We start from the raw sequence: 25,291 nt of genomic DNA, 5'->3' as shown, positions 1-25,291 counted from the left end.
AATTTGTCAATTAATCTTTGACAAAGCAGGAAAGAACATCCAATGGGGTAAAGACAGTCTCTTCAACAAATGGTGCTGGGAAAACTGGACAGCAACATGCAAAAGAAAGGAACTGGACCACTTTCTTATACCATACACAAAAGTAAATTTAAAATGAACTAAAAATTTAAATGTGAGACTAGAAACCATAAAAATCCTAGAAGAGAACACAGGTAGTAACCTCTTTGACACTGAACATTGGACAAATGCAACTTTTTTCTAGATACATCTCCCGAGACAAGGGAACAAAAGCAAAAATAAACTACTGGGACTGTATCAAAATAAAAACCTTCTGCACAGGGAAGGATAAAATCAACAAAGCTAAAAGGCAACCTACAAAATGGGAGAAGATGTTTGCAAATCACATATTCCAAAAGGCTTAGTAGCCAAAATATATAAAGAACTTATAAAACTCAACACCCAAAAATCAAATAATCCATTTAAAAATGGGCAGAAGACATGAACAGGCATTTCTCCAAAGAAGACATACAGAGGGCCAACAGATGCATGAAAAGATGCTCATCATCACTTACCATCAGGAAAATGCAAATCAAAACTACAATGAGATATCACCTCACACCTGTCAGAATGACTAAAATCAACACAAGAAACAACAGGTGTTGGCAAGAATGTGGAAAAAAGGGAATCCTCTTGCACTACTGGTGGGAATGCAAACGGGTCAAGCCGCTATGGAAAACAATATGGAGGTTCCTCAAAAAGTTAAAAATAGAACTACTTTATGATTCAGCAATCGCACTCCTGGTTATTTACCCAAAGACTACAAAAACACTAATTCAAAGGGATATATGCACCTCTATGTTTATAACAGCATTAATTACAATAGCCAAGATATGGAAGCAGCCCAAGTGTCCCATCAATTGATGAATGGATAAAGATGTGGTATTTTATACAATGGAACATTATTCAGTCATAAGAAAGAAGGAAATTTTGCCACTTGCAATGACTTGAATGAAGCTAAAGAGTATAATGCTAAGTGAAATAAGTCTGTCAGAGAAAGACAAATACCATATGATTTCACTCATAATGTGGAATTTAAGAAACAACAAATGAGCAAAGGAAAAGAGAGAGAGAAATCAAGAAACAGACTTTTTTTTAAGAAAGAGACTCTTAACTGTAGAGAACAAACTGATGGTTACCAGAGGGGAGAGGGAGATGCGTTCTATAGATGATGGGGATTAAGAAGTGTACCTGTCATGATGAGTACAGGGTGACATACGGAAGTGTTGAATCACTATATTGTACACCTGAAGCTAATATAACACTGTATGTTAACTTTAAAAAAAAAAAAAAACTTTAAAAAATTAAAAAAATAGAAGTTATGTGATCTTGGGGAAATTAACTTCTTTGAGTTTCCATATATATTCATCAGTAAAACAGAGATATTAAGACATGTAACTTATATGAGGACTACAATAACACACATAAAAAGGTTAATTAAGCACAGAGCCTGGCATATAATAAGTGCTCAATAAACATTGGCTAGCATAATATTCTTTAACTTGCCAAAGGTCTGATTGCTAACAAGAATTAGGGTTCAAACTCTAGTCCATCTGGCATAAAAACCTATGTCCCCTCTATGTCACCAGGCAGGGCTCTTTCAGATACCTTAATCCACACAAGAGTACCACAAGGAATCATACTGAAGCCTAAGGCAAAAGGAAAAGTCAGTAATACTGATCTCTTTTTTTAAAATTTGGATATTTTTATCACAGTTTTTTTGCATTAATTTTGATATTCTGAACTACTGCATTAAACTATAACTGCCCAGCTAGCTCAGTCAGTAGAACATGAGACTCTTAAAATATTTATCTTGGTAACTGGGTTTTCTGACACCTTCTAAAATTTTACACCTGAGATGAAGGCCTCACTCACCTCACCCTGGTCCCAGCCCTACCAGTCACTAACAGTTTCTGCTCTGACATTACAGTCATTTCACAATTCACTTTGCATTAGTCTAATAAGACTTATTCTGAACCTCTTTAAAAAGTCCAGGTTAATGAATCGATAATTATTTTATGACTTTCCAAAGAGTGTGAAGTAATGTGATAACGCTATCAATTACTTGCAACTATTACCACAGACTTCAGTTATCTATTATACGTAGTATATACATAAAGAGCATACAATAAGTAATTCCTGAATTAATAGCTTCTTAAGTATCACATTATTAAAAAAAAAAGAAAGATTATTCTGCGAAAGGTATTTAGTGAGCAAAAGACAGTATTCTTCATTTTATGGTAAAGATAAAAGAACTTCGGAAAAGTGGCCACGCTTCTGCTAGCCTCTGCCAGAAGACCTGTATAAATGATGTTCTGCTAAATAGGGCACTCTACTTGAAGGAATCTTCTTGGCAGAACCACTTCTGGTTCTGCACTATTGGTGGGAATGCAAACGGGTCAAGCCACTATGGAAAACAATATGGAGGTTCCTCATATTTTCTTTTTTCCTTCATAGTTTCTTCCTTCATAGTTTCTTCCAGCAGAGAAGAAAGAGAAAGTGATTTAACAGTTGACATTTTCCCCAGTGCATCTCTTTGATCTGATATTGCCCTGAACAGCACTGAATGCACTAACAAGGTGAGTGAAAGGGGAAAATGCTGGTCAGCCTTGACTTTTGAAAATGCCTTTCTAGGAGAGCACCACTATAACACAAATATTGATAGTGCATCCTCTACTCTAAGCCAGGCTCTGGAAGATTCCAAGTGTCTCTATTCTCTCCTGACTATAGAGAAACATATCAAGAGGACAAAGAAGGCAATGGCTCTAGTTTCCTTAATGGCTTTAGGAGGCCTGGACCACCAACATTACTCCTAATCCTGGCAAGGAAAATTGTTAGTTGTTAATGTTTAATGTTTCTTATAGCTAGCAGACAAATTTTAGGTAAATTGTGAAACAAAGTTATACTTTATAACATTTTATATTTATAATGATTTACTCTGTTTACTTCGATAATGTAAAGTAAAAATAATTTACTTGGATAATGATTACTTTAAAATGTAGTTTCTACTTAGGTACTTTGACAAAAAGTAGAGATTCTCAAATGCAATCACCCATCCACAGGTACCTAAGTAACTCACGGTGACTTTCCAGTGTTTAATAAACACTGTGCTAGTTACCTCCGAAGTGGCATGTAGAATTTTTTCAAAGAGTCCTTTCTAATGACCATTTTTACCATTAAAAATAATGGCAGAGTAATTATATCAGATCCACTCTCTTGCTTACAATAATTAGATGCTGTGGACAATATATTAAAGGTAAAAGTAATCAAAAGCAGGCAGAAACTGGGATATGAGCCTCAAAAAAAGAAAACCAAGCCATATGAAACCTACATTTATATAGCTTTTTCCCTAAAGGTATTCCTCAGTCCATGCAGCACATGAGGAACAGAATGCAAGCAGAAAATGGAAATCTTACTGAGCTGAGGAGTCAAAGGTATCTGGAACTGTCAAAGCACCTAGAATTTGGAGGAGGAGAAATCCTGGAAAAGACAGAACCACAGAGCAGGTAGCCCTAAAATATGTATATGACTCCACTCAAATCCTTAAATGATTCCTGGCTGTGCATGAACAAGGTATTTAGGAACCCAAAGAAAGGAAGAGCTGGAAGGCTGAAAGACTGAGAGCAGTTCTGGGGAGTCCCAAGTTTGAATTCAAGTCCTACTAAATTAGAGGGGTTTGGGAAACACCAGGCTTGACAAGCACCTCACACTTCCCATTGAACCCCTTGAGGGGTCATACCTTGGGACTACGAACCACATCCTAGGACTAAGACTTACACTGTCAGACTAAAGGCAAAACAGACCCGCCAAAGCAAGTCCTAAAACCAAGCCTTCATAGGATCAAGGCGATCTTCCAGTGATGTAACTGCCTGTTGGAACAAAACTCACCATTCTTTAAAGGAAGGTAAACACTAAAATGCATCGCTCACAATGTCCAGTAAATAACAAAAACTACCACAAATGAGAAGTAAAGGGAAATTGTACCCAGAGCCAACAGAAGGAGTTGTTGATACAAACATACCCAAAGACAATCCCGATGTTAAGAACTGACAAATAAGGACTTTAAATAACTATGACAAATATGTCCTTAAAAACGTACATTTTGTGCATTTTACAAACCAAAACCTTACCCTCCCCCAACATTCTAGTGAACCTGAGTTACCCATGATTTTCAATCAAATTGGGATTTGGAATGGTTTATCTTTGAAAGCCTGAGACAAACAACTTGAAAGTGATTAATGACAGCCAAACTTAATTATATATTTACACCTCCCAGTAGGACAAGGGAGAGAATAAAATGTCTTATCTCTCTGTAGTGAGAGGGCTTTATTGAGATCTGACAACAACTATTTAGGAGCAATAATTGAGTTTTATGCAAGATTACACAGGTTCTCCTTGTCTGGCATCCCAATCTAATCATAGACTGATAGAATACTTGGGCTCCTAACAGTGAGAAAAAATAGTTGAGCTGTGTACAAAACTAACCTTTAAAAGTACTTATCCTCATCTGTCAATGTGATCTTATCAAGGATTTCTATAATTTCTATAAACAACGATTATATTTTAGCTGAATCAGTAGCATTATGCTCTTTAAACAGATAGTCAGATACCTTCTACTCTAAAACATTTGCCATTAATTCCCACCCTCCCACCCCCTGTAAAAAGAATTTGGCTTTAACTTTCTTTTCTTAATCCACTAAGCAATCTCATGAACAAAAAGATAATCATATGCCCTGCATGTCTGATGCAATTTTTATAGAACTTCTAAGTGCTCTAATATCCATTTACCATTTTGGGAAAATAATATTTACTGAACAAGCTGGATTACCTTCTTTCCCCAAGGAAAAAAGGAAAGGTGGTGAAAATACACTGACAGGTCTGCTAAGTAGATGTTATTTTTGCTTAAAATTTTGCTTAACATCCTGTGGCATTGTAGGGATGACTGAGTTCGCCTCCCTGATATTGTTCTTGCTTTTCCTGTGTCCACTTAAGTCACTGACACAGCCACTCCTGAAGATGCTAATATTGCTTTTACCAACATAGAGAAATACCCTCTTTTTACAAGTTTTGTTGTTCATATTGGTCTCCCAAAAAGACAGTCTCGCCCATTTTTTTCCTTACTCTCCTTTCTCAGGGGGCTTGTTTCCCTCACACAGGGTTGGAGGACATCTGAGGGACTTGCCCAGAACCATATCCATAAGCAACCTATCCCATCAACAATTAACAAGCATCCACGGACAGATTTTGGGCAGCTCCATTTTTGTTCACCACAAAGTGAGTTCCCTGTTCCCTAGCAGTGCTTCTTCTAGAAACCAGGGGCAACTGTGTCTCTCTCACCTTGGTTGGAGAGTTGGAGACTAACAGCCCACAAATCTCTTTTCTCCCAAAAGTGACCCTTAGTGTCCTCTCCTGGTAAGTGCTCAGAGACTAGTCTCTCTTCCCACAGTAAACCACAAATATGTAGGCCAACACTTAGAACCTATTTGAAATTCCCCCTACATAAGTCACCATGTTGAATTGTGTCCAAGTAGAACTAAATAAAGTGCCTCTCAGTATAGTACTACCATACTAGATGCTGTGTGAAGCAAATAAAAAAATTCTCAGAGGCGAGGACAGTACCTTCTTATTTAAGACACAGATTAAAAAAAACATGTGAATGATGAAATCTATTGGGCACCTTCTGGTTCAAGAAACACATTGTTAAGCTCTAGCTACGTATCAGGCATTAACAAGGACCTCGAAATCCAGTAGAAGAAACAAACACATCCACAAATGATCATAATTTAATGTGTTAAGTACCACAAGAGAGCTGAATAATAGAATAAAAGCAAGTAACTATGACACCAGGTGCCAAAAAGGGACTGAAGATTCTGGTAGCCAGTTCCAAGGTATTAAGTTCCTCCCCTTTATTATCTCTAGCTGTGTTACCATTCTGAGCGAAGACTACATCACATGTTTTTGTTTTTTGTTTTCCAGCTAGAAAAACTATGTGAGCAGCTCATTACCAGTTACAACAACATTTCATTTCCAGTATTATCTTTAATCCAATTCAAGCAACCTACAGTTAAACTTTACTGTCATCTGGGGCGCCTGGGTGGCTCAGTCGGTTAAGGGGCTGTCTTCAGCTCAGGTCATGATCTCAGGGTCCTGGGATCCCAGGGTCCTGAGCCTCACATTGCGTCCCCCGTGTCCATCGGGTCCCCCACGTCCCCCGCATCCACGCGACCCTGCGTTTGCTTCTCCCTTTCCCTCCGCCCCTCTCCCCCTGCTTGTGCTTTCTCTCTCATTCTCTCTCTCTCAGATAAATAAAATCTTTAATTAAAAAACAACTTTACTGTCATCATAGCTTAAAATATTGTCACTCTGCTCAAGAGCATCTTCCCTGACTTGCAAAAATCCTCACTTATGACATTAAAAAACTTAGATCCTGGGACGCCTGGGTGGCTCAGTTGGTTAAGCGTCTGCCTTCAGCTCAGGTCATGATCTCAGGGTCCTGCTCAGCAGGGATTCTGCTTCTCCCTCTGCTTGCTGCTCCCCCTGCTTGTGCTTGCTCACGCTCTCTCTCTCCCCCTCTCTCTCTGATAAATAAATAAATAAACCTTAAAAAAGAAAAAAAAAGAACTTAGAGCCTGGTGTCAGAATGGATTTGACTGGAACCAATGTCATTATTATATATATAATATATATATTATATTATGTTATCCAATTAAATATCCAGAAAAGAAATAAAACTCGTTTAAAATGCTTATCAAGCAAGTACTGCTACTAAAGCAGAGGACAAGTGTATCCCATGAAAGTGTTAAAGAAAAGTTATATTATCAGTCTTATTTTCCATGATCTAAATACAATGAATACATGTTTCTGTCAAAAATTTTCAAATGAGGGACACCTGGGTGGCTCAGTCAGCTAAGCATCTGCCTTCGGCTCAGGTCATGATCCCAGAGTCCTGGGATCGAGTCCCACATCAGGCTCCTTACTCAGCGGGGAGCCTGTTTCTCCCTCTGCCTACCGCTCACCCTACTTGTGCTCTCTCGCTCTCTCTGACAAATAAATAAATAAAATCTTTAAAAAAAATTTTCAATTGAGCCAGAGCCAGAAGGAAAAAAATATGGTCCATAGGACACAAAGAGGAGCTACTTATGGGATAATCTCACAGGCCTCCTCAAATAAACAAAAAGTATAGCTAAACTAGGTGTTGGAGAAAAAGAAAAACTGCTCTTGGCCTATGCTCCCTAGTCCTGTTCCATACCCTTACTCTTGTAAGCCCATATAATGACATTCTCCACAGTGCCTGTTCCTCATCCCATCCCTACAAGTGCATATGCATCTTTCCCACAGTCTCTCTTTAGGAACTAGACTATTTTACACCAAAAAATAGTTTCATGTTGTAATATTCACTTACACTAGGCAGAATTAAAGTTAATATCTATTGTGGTTTGACTTAAAAACAAGATCATAACTAACACGTTGAGGAGTGATTCTAAGAATGCACTTAATATACATTAACTAGCCACTCACTGAAAAGTCTTTTTCATAATGAAAAAGATAGTGGTAAGATAATAAGAAGTTCTTGTTTTGTTTTGTTTTGTTTTGTTTTTTATTCATGAGACACAGAGCAAGAGAGAAAGGCACGGGGAGAAGCAGGCTCCCAAGGAGCAGGGAGCCCGATGCGGGACTCGATCCCAGGACCCTGAGATCATGACCTGAGCCGAAGGCAGACGCTTAACCATCTGAGCCACCCAGGCGCCCAATAAGAAGTTCTTGTTAACCATTTATCTGACATCTACACCCTTCCATCTTCATCCCCCACAAAGACTACATCAGAAAAGTTAGAGAACCAGTAACATTTCACAGAAGTATTGAAAACAGAATTAGTAGAACCAAATCTTGTCCAGGGTTCTACTGGGGAAAAGTAAAATATATAAAAAGGAAAAAACAAACAAACAGAGAAAAACTTACTTGCAGTATCCTGTGCCATTGTGGTAGGTAACACATACTCCTTCATTTACACAGGGCTCATAGCCATCCCGACACTGCAATGCTAAAAGTAAAAACAAACGTACATTAGAAATAAGCCACTAATCAGAACCTTCAGACAGCAAAGAAATATTACCCAATCTAGGTCAATATCCATTCCCATATCCAACCTGATCTGGGTTTCCCTTTAGAGCTTTCATCAGGTTTTTTTGTTTGTTTTGTTTTGTATTTGTCCTTTGGCTTCTGGGGTCATAGAAGCATGGAAGCTCATCCTAGGAGTCTCTTCCTACAATAACTACTTTACAGTCTTGAATGATGCTCTTAATTCTCTGTGCCTCTATCTTCCCAGCTGTTGCATCCCTATCTCGCAAAGAAAATTAAAGCTCTTAACATCCATGACATGCCATGAGCATCTTGAAATTTAAATACTTCAGATAAGTAATGTAAGGATTCATCAATGAAAATTTAGGAAGACCTGGGTAAATACTAGATCACCATGATACTAATGAATTACTTAAGCCTTCAAGTGAGGTTTCAGAACAGGCCACTTTAATAACTAATCAGAAACATCAACAATATTCATTGAACTAACTGTAATTGAGAGCCTAGTATATACTAGGCACACTATTAGGATCCAGAGGAAAAGGGGAAATGGAATACATAAGAAATGAATACAACATAATCTCTAGCCTTAAGGGACTCACACAAAGATGGGAGAGTAGACCATGAATACAGACTGGGGCGGGGGGGGTCAAAGTAAAGAAAATAAAAAGTTAATTTATATATGCAAATAAGACAATAACTCTCAAATTCTTAAACTCCAGTCCTTTTACAAGGCAATGAAAAGGCACCTCAGCACCATAATCCCTCCTAAAACAGACTACTCAGAAATATACAGCAATGGTAGAAATTTTCATTGATTCCAACCACAAGAGGAGAAAGGCTCCTAAAGTCTACCACTCACTTGCTGGATAACTTGATTATTTAGCTTTTAGAGTTAGAATTTTCATCACCAAAATCTTTATCAAGAATCCTAATAACAATTGGAAATGCAAGACAGAAAGAAACCTAGTCAAACAACAAAAACCAAAATTGCAGTTAATGAACTTTTTCTGTAAGATTAAGATGTCCATCGGCTAGGATAGTTTGTATACAAATACATGAAAGCAAAATTGAGAAGTTTCCACCTTTGAGTTTTCTCTAGCCATACTACTTTATGAATAAACTGCTCGATATCACAGGCTCTAGGCCTGACGTTCTAGGGCATCAAAATCAGCTTCTTTTCACAGGGGGCCCAGGCTCAAGCTGGATGCTAGAACAACTCCTCCATTAACAATTACTGCATAAGATGGTGCCTGGGTGGCTCAGTCGGTTAAGCATCTGCCTTCTGCTCAGGCCATGATCCCAGGGTCCTAGGATTGAGTCCTGCATCGGGCTCCCTGCTCAACAGCAAGCTTGCTTCTCCATCTGCCACCGCTCCTTGTGCTCTCTCTCATGTGTGTGCATGCTCTCTCTGTCTCAAATAAATAAATAAAATCTTAAAAAAAATAAAATAAAATGCTTTCCTTAAAAAAAAAAATTACTGCATAAGAACCCTCTATTTGCCCAGTACCACTACCAAGTGATGGAATCATTTGAGAACATGTTTATAGAAATCTCATCTCTTAAAATAATATTTTTTAAAATAGTAATAACCACAGCAGCTAACACATTGTCCTTACTAAATCCCAGATACTATTTTATGCACTTTACATAGACTAACTAATTCAATGTTCCCTACAATGCTGTGAAGCAGTTAATTTCATTATATGTGTTCCACAAAAAGGCTAAGTGACCGGCTACTGCCACACCAGTGAGTTAAAGAGCCAAATTTGAACCTTAGGGAGTCTGGAACCTGCAAGAGAGTCTGTACTCCTAACTACAGTGATACGCTGCTTCCCACTATCTGACATTTTTCTTTTCAGATGGGCAGGATAGGTCTTGTTATACCCATTTACTAGAAAGTGAAGGCCAAGGAAGTTAGGTGACCTCCTCATGGAACATCACACCACTATCTGTGGCAGTGTCTGAGGTCCAGGTCTCTTCCTGAGTCCAGCCCCATCTCTGACAGCTGCTGGGATCACACAGTCACTAAGCTGCAGCCTGAACAGGCAGATTCAGGAAGAGGGTCATCTTGTTGTCCATATCCCACTTCCCTGTAGGGCTCAAATGCTCCCTCTTCCCACACTGATAAGGCCAATGCAACAACTATAATTAAAACAGTTAATGTCAGGTTATTTCCTCCATACCAAAGTTCTCGAACTGCTTTTTTCATTCTCTTTAGACACTTTTATTAGTTTCAATGAGAACTTCCTGACTTTTTTCTATTTGCTTTTTTTCTTTAAATAAAGAAGAAAACCTGTCAGTAGGAAAGGAATGTCCTGCAGGCACAGAGCAAGCTAAGCTGCAGCTCTGTCCTCCCCCTGCAGGAATCCTGGCTCAGTGGAGTCCAAAAACCTGAAAACCTGCCTCTACCACTAACTAGCTGTACTATTGCAAGTAAAGCACAACCTCATGGGGGCTCAATTTCCCTACTGGTAAACTAAACTGGGGGGAACTAAATGCTCTTGAAGGTCTCCTGTGATCCAACAGTGACACCTCCTCATTAAGGTGGGAGGGATGGGGTGGCTGGGTGATAGACATTGGGAAGGGTATGTGCCATGGTGAGCGCTGTGAATTGTGTAAGACTGATGAATCACAGACCTGTACCTCTGAAACAAATAATACATTATATGTTTAAAAAAAAAAAAAAAAGGAAGATAGTAGGAAGGGAAAAATGAAGGGAGGGGGCAATCGGAGGGGGAGATGAACCATGAGAGACTATGGACTCTGAAAAACAAACTGAGGGTTCTAGAGGGGAGGGGAGTGGGGGGATGGTTAGCCCGGCAATTGGGTATTAAAGAGGGCACGTACAGAATGGAGCACTAGGTGTTATACGCAATGAATCATGGAACACTACATCAAAAACTAATGATGTGGGGCGCCTGGGTGGCTCAGATGGTTAAGCGTCTGCCTTCAGCTCAGGTCATGATCCCAGGGTCCTGGGATCGAGCCCCACATCGGGCTCCTGGCTCGGCCGGGAGTCTGCTTCTCCCTCTCCCTCTGCCTCTCCCACTGCTCATGCTCTCTCTCTCTCTGTGTGTCTCTGTGTCTCAGATGAATAAATAAAATCTTTAAAAAAAAAAAACTAAACTAATGATGTAGTGTATGGTGATTAACATAATAAAATAAAATTTTAAAAAAGTATGTGAACAGCATGCCTGGTCCCTGGAGAAATCTATGCAGAAGGACATTAAGGGTCTAGCCACCCATGACTCAGAAAGCCATGGTTGCAAAAAAATTACAGTCTGTTCCTATTAAGTGTCCTGGCAAATCATTACAGTGACAGGTTCAGAGAAATACAAACAACCCAAAGTCAATATGTGGCAATCCATCAAGCAAATAACTTTACAGCCTAGCCTTAGTGAACCAATCAAATTCAGGGACCAAAAAGGAGGTGGACTTACAGGGCTAATAATTAATGCCATTTGGCTAATCTGTAGGATCACGCTACCTTGACCCTTTAACATTTACTAAGCCATGGTGTTCAAAGTGTGCACCAGAATCAACTGGAGGGCTTGCCAGACACCACCCCCACAGTTTCTAATTGAGGAGGTCTAGAGGGGGCCTGGGCATTTGCATTCCTAACAAGTTCCCAGGTGATGCTGATGCTACAAGTCTGAGGAACCATACTTTGAGAACAACTAAGGCATGAGTGGCCACATTAAGGAATCCCCTAGGACTATAGACTACACTGGAGGTCTTGAGTAATCTAGACAGTAATATACTGCCTGAATAGACAAAAGAAAAATAAAGTAAAATTTGAGACTCGTGACTTTGCTCAGGGGTATTTCTAAATGAATACTGTAATTATTTGCCATTCAAAGAGAAATTAAAACTTTGATAACAACAACAAAAAAACAAAACAGTGAAACCAGAAAAGATTTAAATCTTTAAAAAATCTTTAAAAAAAAAGATTAAATCTTTAAATCTCATTTCAAAATTCAATGTGCTCTTTTTCTAATGTAAAACACTTAAATTTAACAGTGAAATTGAAAGCACCTTTATATTTGTGGAGTAAAAAATGAAATAATCAAATCTCATTTAGAGAACAGATGCTTAACTCACAAAAAGAGTGACTTTTTCCCAAATTTTTATCTTAAGCCACAGTGATCACTCAATAAATACTATTGACTGGAATCAATCTCATACACTGTGTGTGTGTGTGTGTGTGTATCTGTGCATGCCTCCCTCCTCCTCCAAAAAAAGGGCAAAAACAAAGAGAAGCAGGAGATTTCAATTTCATCACTCCATCAACTTGGCAATGTGACACAAAATTTCTAATTTTCACACATTTTCTGTGCAATGTTTTGGGGGCTAGGCTTCTAATATTCAGAACATACTTATAAAGCATCTATTCCATGAGGTGCAGGCCCTAATGTCAGGGATTCCATACTTAACAGAATAAAGTCCCTGTCCCCATGAACCTTCTTTCTATTAGGGAAAGATAGATAATACATGAATAAATAATGTCATTTTAGACAACGGTAAGTGATAAATTCTGTTGGAAACAGAACCCAGATATGGGAGACAGAGTAATCACAAAGGCTGGAGGTATAGGGACCTCCTTTAGACAGGGTGACTAGGAAAGGCCTCTCTCAGAAGGTATCTTTGAGCTAAGATTTAAATGAACAAAAATCATGAAGATGTGGGAAAGAGCAATCCCAAACTGAAGAAAGAGCAAGTGTAGAGGCCTTGAGATGGGAATGAGATTAGTATTCCAAGTTCACGTGGTTGGAGACTATTAAGCAAGGAGGGGGAGTAATAGGAGGAAGGCAGGGGTTAGACCCTGGCTTCTGGCCTAAGTGCTCAGCTTTAAGCAAGGAAAATGACAATCAGATTTGTGTTTGAAAACAGTCACAATTGTAGGGGTGCCTGGGTGGTGCAGTCAATTCAGCGTCTGACTCTTGGTTTCAGCTCAGGTCTGATCTCAGGGTCTTGAGATCGAGCCCCATGTTGGGCTCCACACTCAGCACAGAGTCTGCTCGAGATTCTCTCTCCCTCTCCCTAAAATAAATAAATCTTTGAAAAAGAGGAAAGAAAGAAAGAGAAAGGAAGGAAACAGTCACAATTGTAAAATGTTCCAGTGAGTGCAGGGGCTTTTTTTCTTTTTTATATAAGCTTATTCAAGTCATCCCTTTTTAGACTAAGTTGAAGACATCTATTTTCTCAGCTCCCCAAGAGTGGTAAGGATTATATTCTAATCTCATCCAACCTCCCAGAAGGCCCACTCACAAAGTGTTGGTACAGCACTCTAATCTGCATTGGCTTTCAGTTCTTAATTCTCAGAACTTACTCTCAATTTGGCTTCAGAAGAACCAGCTGAGAGGTCTATGCAGTACCTTCACACAATGGCACGGAGGGCACTTCTTCCAGGGACAAGCCATTTCTTATTTCTTTCAGTCTAAACCTTCAGGCTCACCTTCAAGATTACAGCCCACCTTACCCTCCCGGGATCCTCCCACCATAATAAATGCAGTCTCTTACTGGAATGGATGTCTACCCACATCTCAGCTTCCTCGGCTGTCACTTCCCCTCCACCATCAACACTCTACTCATTCTGCTGAGGCCCCAGCCCTCCCGCCTCACCCTCAGAGCCCCTGACTCCTAAGACATTAGTAACTCACTCACAGTTTAGCACTTAATTCTATGCTGTCTTCTCTATTTTTCCATGTTTAAGTGCCTAGAGGATAGAAAACATTTCTTCTTTTTTGTATATTTGAGGCAATATAGTTTCATGCACAGGTGCTAAAATCAGGATCTGAGTTTGGATTCCAGCTCTGCCATTTACTGTCTATATCTGTATCCTTTTTCTGCTTTAGTTTCTTCACCTGTAAAATCATCTCTCAGAGCCCCAGTAAGAACTAACTGAATTAATACATTTAAACAACCTCGAATGCCTGATACATAGGAAGAGCTCAAAAAGCCTAGCTCACATAGTAGGTACTTAAATTCTTGGTAAGTGAATGCATGATAAATGGTACCTCTAGGGAAACTTGTTAAAATCAATCAAACCCCAGTTTAAACAAACTGAGAAATCTGGAAAAATAGAAGAGCCCTACACAATTTAAGATGTAATATCAGTAAGTGGAATAAATTCTTCCCAGTTGCCATCACTAACAATCTAATAAAAAAAATACTGAACTATTACTACTACAAAAAAGAAAAAAATCAGAGATAACTGCTTAGAAAAAAAAAGGTATAGTACTGCAGGAATAAGTGACACAGTAAAGGTAAAATAAACACTATTTATGAGCAAAAATGTCTTTCAATTTTAATATGGTTCCATTATTTGTTGAAAAACTTACTGTATGGAAATCAAACAGAAGTAAAACAATTCCTATCCTTACAGTCCATACAGTGTAATAGAGGGAAGTTAGGGGCAGGGGCAAAGAGAATATGATTTACCTGAATGACTCTAAGATAAATACAAACAAAATAAAAATTGCTTTTATTAAAAACCTTTAGCAGACCCTCTAAATGTCAATTTCAGGACCACTCCAGAAAAAACCTCTAAGAAATACACCCCAAACTCTCGTGTTTAGCACTGTGTAACTCAGTACAGACAAGGTCCTGGTATTTACTCAAGTTTATTGGCCTCATTTGTCTACAAATACTGCAAACAACAGAATAAGCTATCATTAATTTTAACTAGTTCTAGTGCCTCAGGAATTAGCCCATTTAGGGTCTGGCCCAAGGTATCTTAACAGGATGGAATCTTCCTTAAAATTTCATCGAGGCATTTGCCTAGGTTTTCCAGGGCTTTTCAGTATCATGCCAGCTACATATCATTGGTTTAAAAGCCTCCCTTTGTTTTAGAAATCTCTAACATGAGTAATTAAGTCTGCACCCCAGCTGGCTGTAATCTGAGCAGCCTTCAATGTGTTTCACTTGTTGCATTAACATGTAATCGGTGTAAATTGGCATTACTTGTTGCTTTGTAGCCTCTTCAAATAAGCCTCTGTCTGTTGTCTATCTCACATGATTTTTTTTTCCATATCCTGCTCTGTCGGTCTGCAGTGTGATATCTGTGTTCGTATCCACTGCTCACTCAAAAGACATTTTAATATCCTAAATGGGCGGGGTTCCTAAAATATGTGAAGAGAGGGCATACGGGGCCCTTTTAATTTTCTCTTCAACGTTTATGCAAATTTCTAGTAGCAGCATTTGAGGGAGAAGTCTGAGTTTACGCCCTAGGACCTTGGCTACAGCCCGCTGCTGTTTCTTCAGGCACATGGTGTCTGGAAGAGGCTCAGTAAAATGAACAAAGCAAAGTTTTCCAAAACGACTGCTTGCAATATTACCAAAAGTAAGAGAATTGAGGGCAGAGAGACATCAGGGATTTGCAATAATTCTCATAGCACCCTGTGATTTCAAACAACAAACTTCCACTAAATTTTTTATTCCATTTTTTGGGATCAAGCCATGAAAAAAAAAAAATCCAAACAAACAGAAGTGCAGAAGCTTCAAATCCCAAGTGGTACATTTAAATAAAAACAAAGTAGAGAAACATCTGTCTTCCTCCTTGAAATTCATCTTGATTAAAAGGCAAATAAATGCAACAAGGGAGATACCAATTTTATTTTCCTGACAGTGTTACAAGGATTTCTCTGTCCTTTACAGATATCATCTAAAAGAAAATGTGTTTCCTACTTAAGAGATGCTGATATCAGACCCACAGAGATTAAGGTTTAGGCTGTAGAGTTCCTAGTAAAATATTACTTTTTAAAAACAGGTATACCTTGACTAAAGAAAATATAACCAACAAAAAATGAAGTTATAAATAAAATAAGGGTGTTTTTGACATTACTAGAATTTTTGTTTTATAATGACATTTGTCCTAGTGAGTTGATGACTCTAGAATAATCTTTGATTTAAAAAATTCCAATTTTCGGGGCGCCTAGGTGGCTCAGTCGTTAAGCGTCTGCCTTCAGCTCAGGTCATGGTCCCAGGGTCCTGGGATCGAGTCCCACATCAGGCTCCCTGCTCAGCAGGAAGCCTGCTTCTCCCTCTCCCACTCCCCCTGCTTGTGTTCCTGCTCTTACTCTCTCTCTCTCTGTCAAATAAATAAATAAAATATTTTAAAAAAATAAAAATACAAAAATACAAAATTCCAATTTTCTCTTATTTTATACTACTGGATTTATTTATTGCAAAGAGCAAAATTCATCAATATTTGCTGTACTCTACTGGCATATACTATATACACTGTGTTATTTCCTTCATTTTTCTGTCTTAAAGACTGCAGACAAATTTTGAGTTAAATAAAATGAAAAATTATAAAAACATATTTATGTGTTTTTCACATAATGAATCAGATGTGGCAAATTTGTTAATAATCACCTCTACACATATGTACATTCTTTCACTTGGAAAATACTTCCCCTCCCTTTCTTCCTTATCCATCTCGCTTACTCCTACCTACATTTCAAATCATAGATAAAACATTACCTTCCTTAAGAAACCCTCAGACACCCTCCAGTCTGATTTAGATGTTCCTCCTCTGTACTCCATTACATCCTATGCAGATTTAATAAAAGTGCTGGTTCACCTGTCCCTCTTCCCTACCTCCGTGCAAATTCTCTGAAGACCGTGACCATGAATGGCTCATCTTTGTATACACATGACCTAGCACAGTGCCTGGACCATAGCAGGTATAGTCAATACTCATAAGGTATTCAATGAACTATCTTTAACACAAAACCTATTGACAAAGTCAACGACCACTTCGTGTGTTTAGAATTTTCTAAGGCTTCAATTTCCATAAGCATAGTGATACCCAAATGTGACTGTGTCTAATAATTCTGATTTCATTTTGTATAAGCAGTGTAGAAAAGTAAAATAAGAAGGAAAAAAAATGATGCAAATTTCCTGGCCTTTAACAGGGATGAGAAGTTGAGAAAGTGGAACTATACTTTTCTAATCTTCACAAAACTGAAACATATTTGGAAATTCCTGCCTTAAAATTTGCATAAGATACACACGCCCCCACTCTTCCCCATGAATCTTAAGCCATGTGTATTATGGCTAAGAATTGATTTAAATGGGTTGAACAGAAGCCAAAATAATTTACATCTAAACAGCAAATGCAGAAAACATAGTAATAAAAATTTCAAGTGAATGGTAAGCTAAGATCATATGTTTTCATTATATAGTACCATTTTCCCCATGAGTAGATTCACTGATACACATCCATAGAAAAATAAGCACCAATCTGATCCAAAGTAGCCCCGATGTATTTCTTCACTATTGAGTATCTAACATTTAGTAAAATGACACTGACCAAAATAATTACAGGATTTTTACATCCAAAAGGTTCAAGATCTTGGTATAATAAAACCCAAGAGGGAAGAAGCTATATTGGATCTAGAAGTTAAATTATTCCCTATGAAGAAGTTAAATTATTCTCTTTATATAATGGCCAAAAAAGGCCAATCTGAGGTGATATCCTATTGTCTGCAACCTTCTATTATCTCCTCCACAATCTATATCTGTTCTGTTATCAGAAACAAATTCTGCCTGTCACCAATTTCCTGTGCTTTTAGTAAATGCTCCCTTTTTAAAGCTTTTTAAAGGCAATTTTGTTAAGTACAGCTTCATTTTTTTAAATGCTCTTAATTTTAAATACATGCTTTTAAGTACCCTTGCTGGAAAAGAATTTTATAAATATATATAATCTTCTTGCTACCCACCCAAAAGAAACAAAGTGTTCTTTTAGCTTAAATTGTTCAGAAAACTTTTTAAATGGAGTAGACAATTTCTATTATTTATCTGGAGGTAGACCCCAAAAAGAAAGAACAAAGGACAAAATTATGTTAAAAAATAAAAATGGAAAAACCTAAGATTGTTACATTATATAAAATCAAGGAATTAAGGAGGGCACATAATGTAATGAGCACTGGGTGTTATGTGCAACTGATGAATCATTGAACTCCACCTCTGAAACTAATGATACACTTTATGTTAATTAATTGAATTTAAATAAAATCAAATTTTAAAAAAATAAAATTCAGGAGACTTCCCAAAACCAAGGGGGAAAAATCCAGAGAACAGCCCCAGATTTCCTCATGAGTATCTTTCCCCACAGCCTTTTTTAAAAAACTCTGGTTGTAGCAATGAAGGCTACTCCCAAGAATCAAGTCACCAGAACACCATGAAGTGTCACTGTATGACAAAAAATCTGAGTCCAGCATAAAGCACCACTCCATTATAGCCAACTGTTCTGAAGCCAGGGCTTGCCGAAACTAAGGTCCTAACCCTTGGGTTATTTCTATATTATTATCTGGGTGACAGAGGTTCTATACCTTCAGCCAAAACCAAACCCTATTCACCTGTGGACAATATTCAATACAAAACACATCACTGAGAACTGTTGTTGTTTTTTTAATTAATTAATTTATTTTTTATTATGTTCCACTGAGAACTGTTTAAACTAAAGAGCTCAAAATGTCCTAAACCCTGGGCTCATACCCAGGCTCGAATATTCTGGATAAGCACAGAAACCAGCATTGTGAGGAAAATGTCTAAATCTGGAGATGGTAAATGCATATTATTCCCATTTCCAGAGAACATGTCTGCGACAACAACCCTGGAATAGATGAGGGTAGACACTAGGAAAATATCAAATCTTTATTAACCACTGAGGGAAGAAAACATATAGTATAGCTCCAAACTTTAATTTTTATTTAGTTTTGTTTTCAATTGCTCCCTTCTTCTCACTTGTTTCTTCAAACACAGATCAACGCCAACTCACACCAACAGAATTTGGGTCCCAGGGTCAACAGAAAAACATAATAATAATGTACACTTAAAGATATTTGATGAAAAGCTGATAATTTCAATGTTTAATCAAGTCCTCTTTAAAATTCCTCTCCTCTGACTCACAAACCATTCACCTACTCATATTCTTTCTTTACTGTGAATGTAGGTAAGAATTCACCTCTAAGACTACTTAGATTTCCATGGAGTTGTAATAGTCATTTTAACAAAAACAGCCCCGCACACTGACAGCCACAACCTAGTTTGCAAATGGGCACAGCCAACTGGATGAGCAAAGAAAGGCAGCAAAGATAGAAAATTTTGTCTGCATTAATAAATGATCATATCAGAACTTGAGATTTCCATGTTGGCACTTTTTAAAACAGGAAGGAAATCTAGGTTTCTCCATTTGCAGCAACACCTGATTTGGCAAACCCAAAATTTATGTTGCCTTTGATGAAGGTTTTCTTAGTTCTAGAGAGGCCAAAAGACTTCTCTTGTTTCAAACAGCTTCAGTCCAGAGTTCTCAGAAAGAGCTATAAAAATAATCTAAACCTCAATATATTAAATTAAAATTTGGGGGGTAAATCCTGTAAAGGGTATTGGCTTTCTGGAGCCCAGTCTTCCCCAACTCCCATAACTGAGTCATAAATTCCTAGAGGGAATTTAAAAAAAAAAAAAGCAGATGCCCTAATCTACCACCCATTTAATCTACCTTGCTGCCACTCCTCCTGCCTGGCAGCCCAAAGGGGTTCCAGCAAAAGACAGACTTTGGACTCAGCAATACCTAGACCATGTCTGTTCTACCTAGATTCAACCCAGCTATGTAATGCTAGGCATATGGTAAATGTTTGGAAAATGTTTTCAAAGCCAAACTGTTGAAGGAGCAGGCCAGTTTTCTATCTCCCTCCAAGAGAACATAAACAAGTCCCTAATTTCCCACAAAAGAAGACAAAAATAAAATCTGCAAAATGATAGTTTATTCTAGCTTTCTAAGGTCACAAAGACCTGGCAGAGGAGATATTTTCATCTCTTTTGTTTATCACTCTTAAAATACTCTCCTCAGTAAAAATTCATTCCACTTTGGAGACATGGGAGTGATATTCATGTAGAACAAGAGGGATTTAGAAAGGGAGTTTTACCAGTTACACCACTCCAGGCCCAGTGGGAATGTCCTTCCCACCATCACCTCATCACATTAACAGGATTAAGTCCTTTGGAAAACCAGTATTAAAGCAAGTAACCCTGAGTTCAAGCAAAGGGACAAAGGATTTAGCTAATGTGTTATTAGTGTAATGCTGGTGATTAAATAACATTTCTCCTCCTCCCCACCAAAGCACACATTACCTCATCGAAAATATGAAAACCAAGGCATTGTAATCACTTTGGCTATAAGCCTAAATAGAAGTTACCATAGAAAGTCTCAAATACTTTAAGTTTTATATTAAAAATGTCAAGTGAATCAAGTGTCCTCCTCCACATGTGACCTGGTTTTTGAGTTAAGTAGAACAAGTTTACAAATTTGCACACAGTGGGCTTCTGTATGTGCTCTTCCAACTCCACTGAAAATAACCCAAATCAGCAACCTTCCTACAATACAGTATCTTACCCTCAAGGAGTAATTCTAATGATGTGAATTCAGAAGGTAGCCAGTCACATCCTACGTTAGTTGGCTGGTCAGTGTCCTTCCAGTAAAATGAGAGTAACAAGCACCTGCTCTACCTAAAGATGGAGTTGGTACTGACTTGGCAACATGTACTTAGGATTAATGTCTCAGCTTCTAGTGGGCAGGGATTTTTAGCTGATTTCCATCTATGTTCCCCCACCCAAACCTTCAAGTATTCTAAGACCAATGTGAACACTGGCCAAACAAATCAGAACGTCAGCTCCCAACTCTCTCGCTTTCTCACCCCTGAGAAGTTTGACCAAAGGCAATGCTACAATAAAAATACCTTCATAGTTTACAAAACATTTTCATACAAATGATTTCATTTGATCCCCACAACAACCCTGTAAGGCATGCAAATTGGTATTAGCACCATTTACAGAAGAGGAAACTGCAACTCAAAAAATAAGGAACTTGCCCAAAGTCATTCAAGTAAAGATGGCCAAAGCTGCACCAGAACACAAGTCTTTATCTACCAGTCCAGCATCCTTCCACTCATTACATCTGTTGAAATGCAGTCAGAAAAACCTGATGTCCACCCAAACCTGCAAACCTCCATAACAGAATACTCTCATGCAGATAAGCACCCACGTACCAACTATGTACATAAAAAACATTTATGCCAGGGGCACCTGGGTGGCTCAGTCGTTAAGCGTCTGCCTTCGGCTCAGGTCATGATCCCAGGGTCCTGGGATCGAGCCCCGCATCGGGCTCCCTGCTCGGCGGGAAGCCTGCTTCTCCCTCTCCCGCTCCCCCTGCTTGTGTTCCCTCTCTCGCTGTGTCTCTCTCTGTCAAATAAATAAAAATAAAATCTTTAAAAAAAAAAAAAAACATTTATGCCAAAGACCAGCTAATGGCCACAGGCTTGTCAAAAACCAAAACAAGACTAAGTTCCTAGGATAAGAGGGGTCACCAATGCTGTATTTCAGAACCACTCTTCATGCACATGCCCTAGCAAGGACATTCATTAGTATCTCTCCTACCTCCACAACAAAAGTACCCACTTTTGAAAACTTGCCAACTCTAGGATTCAATATACTATGTATTATTTCTCAGGAAAAACACAAAAACAAACTACCCTGTGAGGTAAAAGAATGGGTGGAATTGTACAAAGTTCTTCCTTTGTAAAATTATAATTAGATACCATTTCTTCTCAATACAGAGTAGCATCAATGTTGACCAGATTTTACTCTTAAGAACAGTGACCCTATTAAAAGTAGGCAATCCATCATAATTTGATCAAGCTCCCCATAATTCAACTGATCGGAAATAAATTCCTCCAAAGAACACATCTGCAGTTAAGTTAGTGAAAACCGGACCTCTAAACAGAAAAAGTGCAGTCTGCTAGGCAGAGAAGGCATGTAGTAACTCATGTGGTAAACCAAGAATGCCATAAGAGACAGAATATTTTCTTCATCTGGTCTGCTTCTCTCCCAGTTAAAGGAAATCAACTGAGAGGGGAAAAAAAGACAAAAACTCACCTTCCCAAACCAAGGAATAAACTATCCAGACACAAACCCTTAATCATACTGGATCCCATTTGAGGAAACCTCAAACAGCTCACAACACTATTTTTCCACAAGTCTCAGAACACCAGACTCTTGTCTTCCAAAGTCAAAAGGATAAATTTCATCATTACAGTTTGGTATAATGTTCCATAAAATACCACCTTATTTCATGTCCATGCCACTAAAAAACTTAGAAAAATAATGACATGTTAAAGTAGATTACTTCTCTGTTTCTCTTACGACATTTTCTAAAGGATATCTGACACCATTATACCAACCCTGGTCCATGAATTGGTAGATGAATTTGAAATAAAACTTTACAACACAATTGGTCTATAATAAATAATTTACTTTCCATAAATAAATACTCCATCAAAATTCAGAAAATCTAATGATACAAATCTAAGGAAAAAATGGATTTTTGAAAAGTGTCGGGCAAAAAGAAAACCAGCTATAATTGAGAAAGGAAATGGGCAACTTCTTTTTTTGCACGTAGGCCCTACTTCTGAAACAAGAGCTGTCTTTGCTCAGCTGGAGGAAAACCACAGGACTTGGAATAACTCACTTAATGTACTGTCCCTCCTTATGTTAAAATGACACTGTTGACTCACCCTCAGTAGGACATGTGCTTGTTGGTTCAACTCGTTTTTCCACTAACAGTAATGAGCCAAGCTGCTCTAATACTGTAATGATTTGCATCCTCACAACTGAAAAAATATTTGGAAATATCTATATATATAGAACACATGTCCCTGAGTTTGGTTCTGCTGTGTCGCCAAAATGATTTTTATTTTTAACCAGTGTTATTCCTTTTTACTTCGTTACAAAAATGGAATTTCTCCTCATTACCAAAATAATCTTCACTGCATTTACTCAGTTTATCTTTGTCTTAGCTAATCCCCACAGTCCTGGGCTTCCAAACTCTGAAATGAAATGAACTAATTTATTTTCTTCTGATTACAAGTCCTGCTCAACTTTGACTGATAATGTAGAAGGCCTACAACAAATCAACAACCATTGCATGGTACCAATATATTCACCAGCAGCTTCATAGCAAAGTGTGGTATACTGTCCATTCTACTGCTCTATCATGTCTAGTTTGCTCTCTAGTTAAGACTGAAGGAATTTTTTTAAAAATCAGCAAATATTTACCAATTCCTAATATGGAGTGTGAGGTTGATCACTATAATGGTGGGGAGGGAAGTATTAATGACATCAAACAAGGGTTTTACCCCTGCATTTCACAAACTAGGACACACATAGCCCTGAGGGTACACAGCATTTGAGGGAAAATGCAAAGAAACTGAAATGCAAAGATAAGCCTGGTACATGTTCCTGGTGCCTCTACCCTGGTGTAGGGTAAGTGACAGTCACTGTTTCCTGTGAGCAGGTGCTTTGGAAGACAACCCTGGTGAACATGTCTTAGAATGAAAGAGGCCACAGAATGATAACCTAGGTACCCTGCATGTTCCCTATCATCTAGCCATCTGACTGAAGGCCAAACACCTCACTCCTCCAGGCCTTTTAGGCTCCTTCTCACTTGACTTTTATGATTCATGAGTTAAGGTTTTCATCCCATCCCTACCTACTTCTACATGTCATTCCTTTTTTTTTTTTTTTTTAAGATTTTATTTCTTTGACAGAGAGAGCGAGAGAGCACAAGCAGGGGGAACAGTAGAGAGAGAGGGAGAAGCAGGCTCCCCACCAACCAGGGAGCCCAATGTGGGACTCGATCCCAGGACCCTGGGATTATGACCTGAGCCGAAGGCAGACGCTTAACCGACTGGGCCACCCAGGTGTCCCTACATGTCATTCTTTTAACAAGAACGTATTAGTCTCTCCTCCCCACCAATCTCCATCCCTACCTCCCTCCTGAGGAGGCCTTGACTTTGCATTTCCTCAGCTTCCATGGACCATTGGTATGACACTAAAGGCACTTGCTGGAAGGGTTTGTAAACATTCTCAAGTTATTTCCAAGTGTCTCCCATTACTCCTGGACAGACTGTAAGCCCCTTTGGTATAAAGTGTTGGGGCAGCATTCTCTAGAAGGACCGACATAATCACTACCTGATCATGTTGACAATCCACAGCCCCGCCCCTGATGCAAATCAGCAATGTACTGATTTAAGGGGAAAAGTATTAGGAAACTAAATTACCCACAGAATGAAGGTATATAGTCTGGGGGGGGGGGAAGAAAGAAAGAAAGAAAGAGAGAGAGAGAGAGAAAGAGAAAGAAAGGAAGAAAGGAAGAAAAGAAAGAAAGAAAGAAAGAAAGAAAGAAAGAAAGAAAGAAAGAAAGAAAGAAAGAAAGAAAGAAAGAAAGGAAGGAAGAAAAAGAAATGAAGCTGAAACCATGCCTAGGTAAGTAGGTAAGCCAGGCTATGAGGAAAATAGCCCTGAACTCAACAAGAACAAAATGAGGAACTGGGGACAGCATAGAGAAGTGTTAACTCATGCTGGTAGGATGCCCCCTCTCACTCTAAACTGCTGAGTTCACATCCTAGCCAGGGCCACCCTGCCAAAATAATTAGTAATTACACGAGTTAACATATGAAACATGCTTAGAGCCTGGTACTGTTAGCTAATATCATTACCCTCATTCTACCAAGTATACCAGAACTAACAGGAGAAATGTTACATCTTCATCTGCAGGCTTTGGGGGTTTCATGGCAGAATTTTCACCTACCCAGAAGAGATGGACATTCAACTTCCCTTTTCAGGTTTTGTCAACATCTCTAAAGGTTCCATGGCATATTTCCATCACGTGAACAGATAAGACTCAACTCCCAGGCAATATAGTGCACTTTTAAGGAAGCAACAAGATGTGAGAAAGGAAGCAGTGAACCAGGGGCAAAATTCAAACATCTTGTCTTGGTAATGCCACTGATTATTCTGTGCCCTTGAAAAATTACTTATTTTTCTAAGGCTTAAATGTTCTAATCTTTTTTAAAAATGATGACCTATGGTCCAATAGCCAATGAGGCAGTAGTTTGCAAACATTTTTTCCTGTGATCTACAGTAAGAAATATATTTTAAGTCAGAACTCAATATTTACACATACACAGAAAAAATGAAAATTTCAAGAAGCAATCCTTATCCTATGTGATATTTTCTATTCAGTTCTAATTCTGCCCCCAAAGTGCTGTCTGAGACCTACCAAATTGGTTTCATGACCCACTAGTAATCA

The 25,291-nt window shown here is 38.5% G+C and overlaps 1 protein-coding gene across 1 annotated transcript in view; it reads right to left on the bottom strand.

Moving 5' to 3' along the window:
• The window catches only part of NOTCH2 (notch receptor 2), a 171,631-nt gene that overhangs the window by 123,653 nt on the left and 22,687 nt on the right, over positions 1-25,291 (bottom strand). Inside the window, exon 2 of the mRNA XM_034990168.1 lies at positions 8,017-8,098. Within this exon, the coding sequence (XP_034846059.1) occupies positions 8,017-8,098 (82 nt within the window). The remainder of the gene's footprint in view (positions 1-8,016; positions 8,099-25,291) is intronic.

Source organism: Mirounga leonina, unplaced genomic scaffold, assembly GCF_011800145.1.
Source record: "Mirounga leonina isolate KUSES-001 unplaced genomic scaffold, KU_Mleo_1.0 Mir_507, whole genome shotgun sequence".
NCBI classification, from domain to species: domain Eukaryota; kingdom Metazoa; phylum Chordata; class Mammalia; order Carnivora; family Phocidae; genus Mirounga; species Mirounga leonina.
Note: the sequence above shows the minus strand (reverse complement) of the source record. Positions and strands in the feature narration are given on the sequence as shown.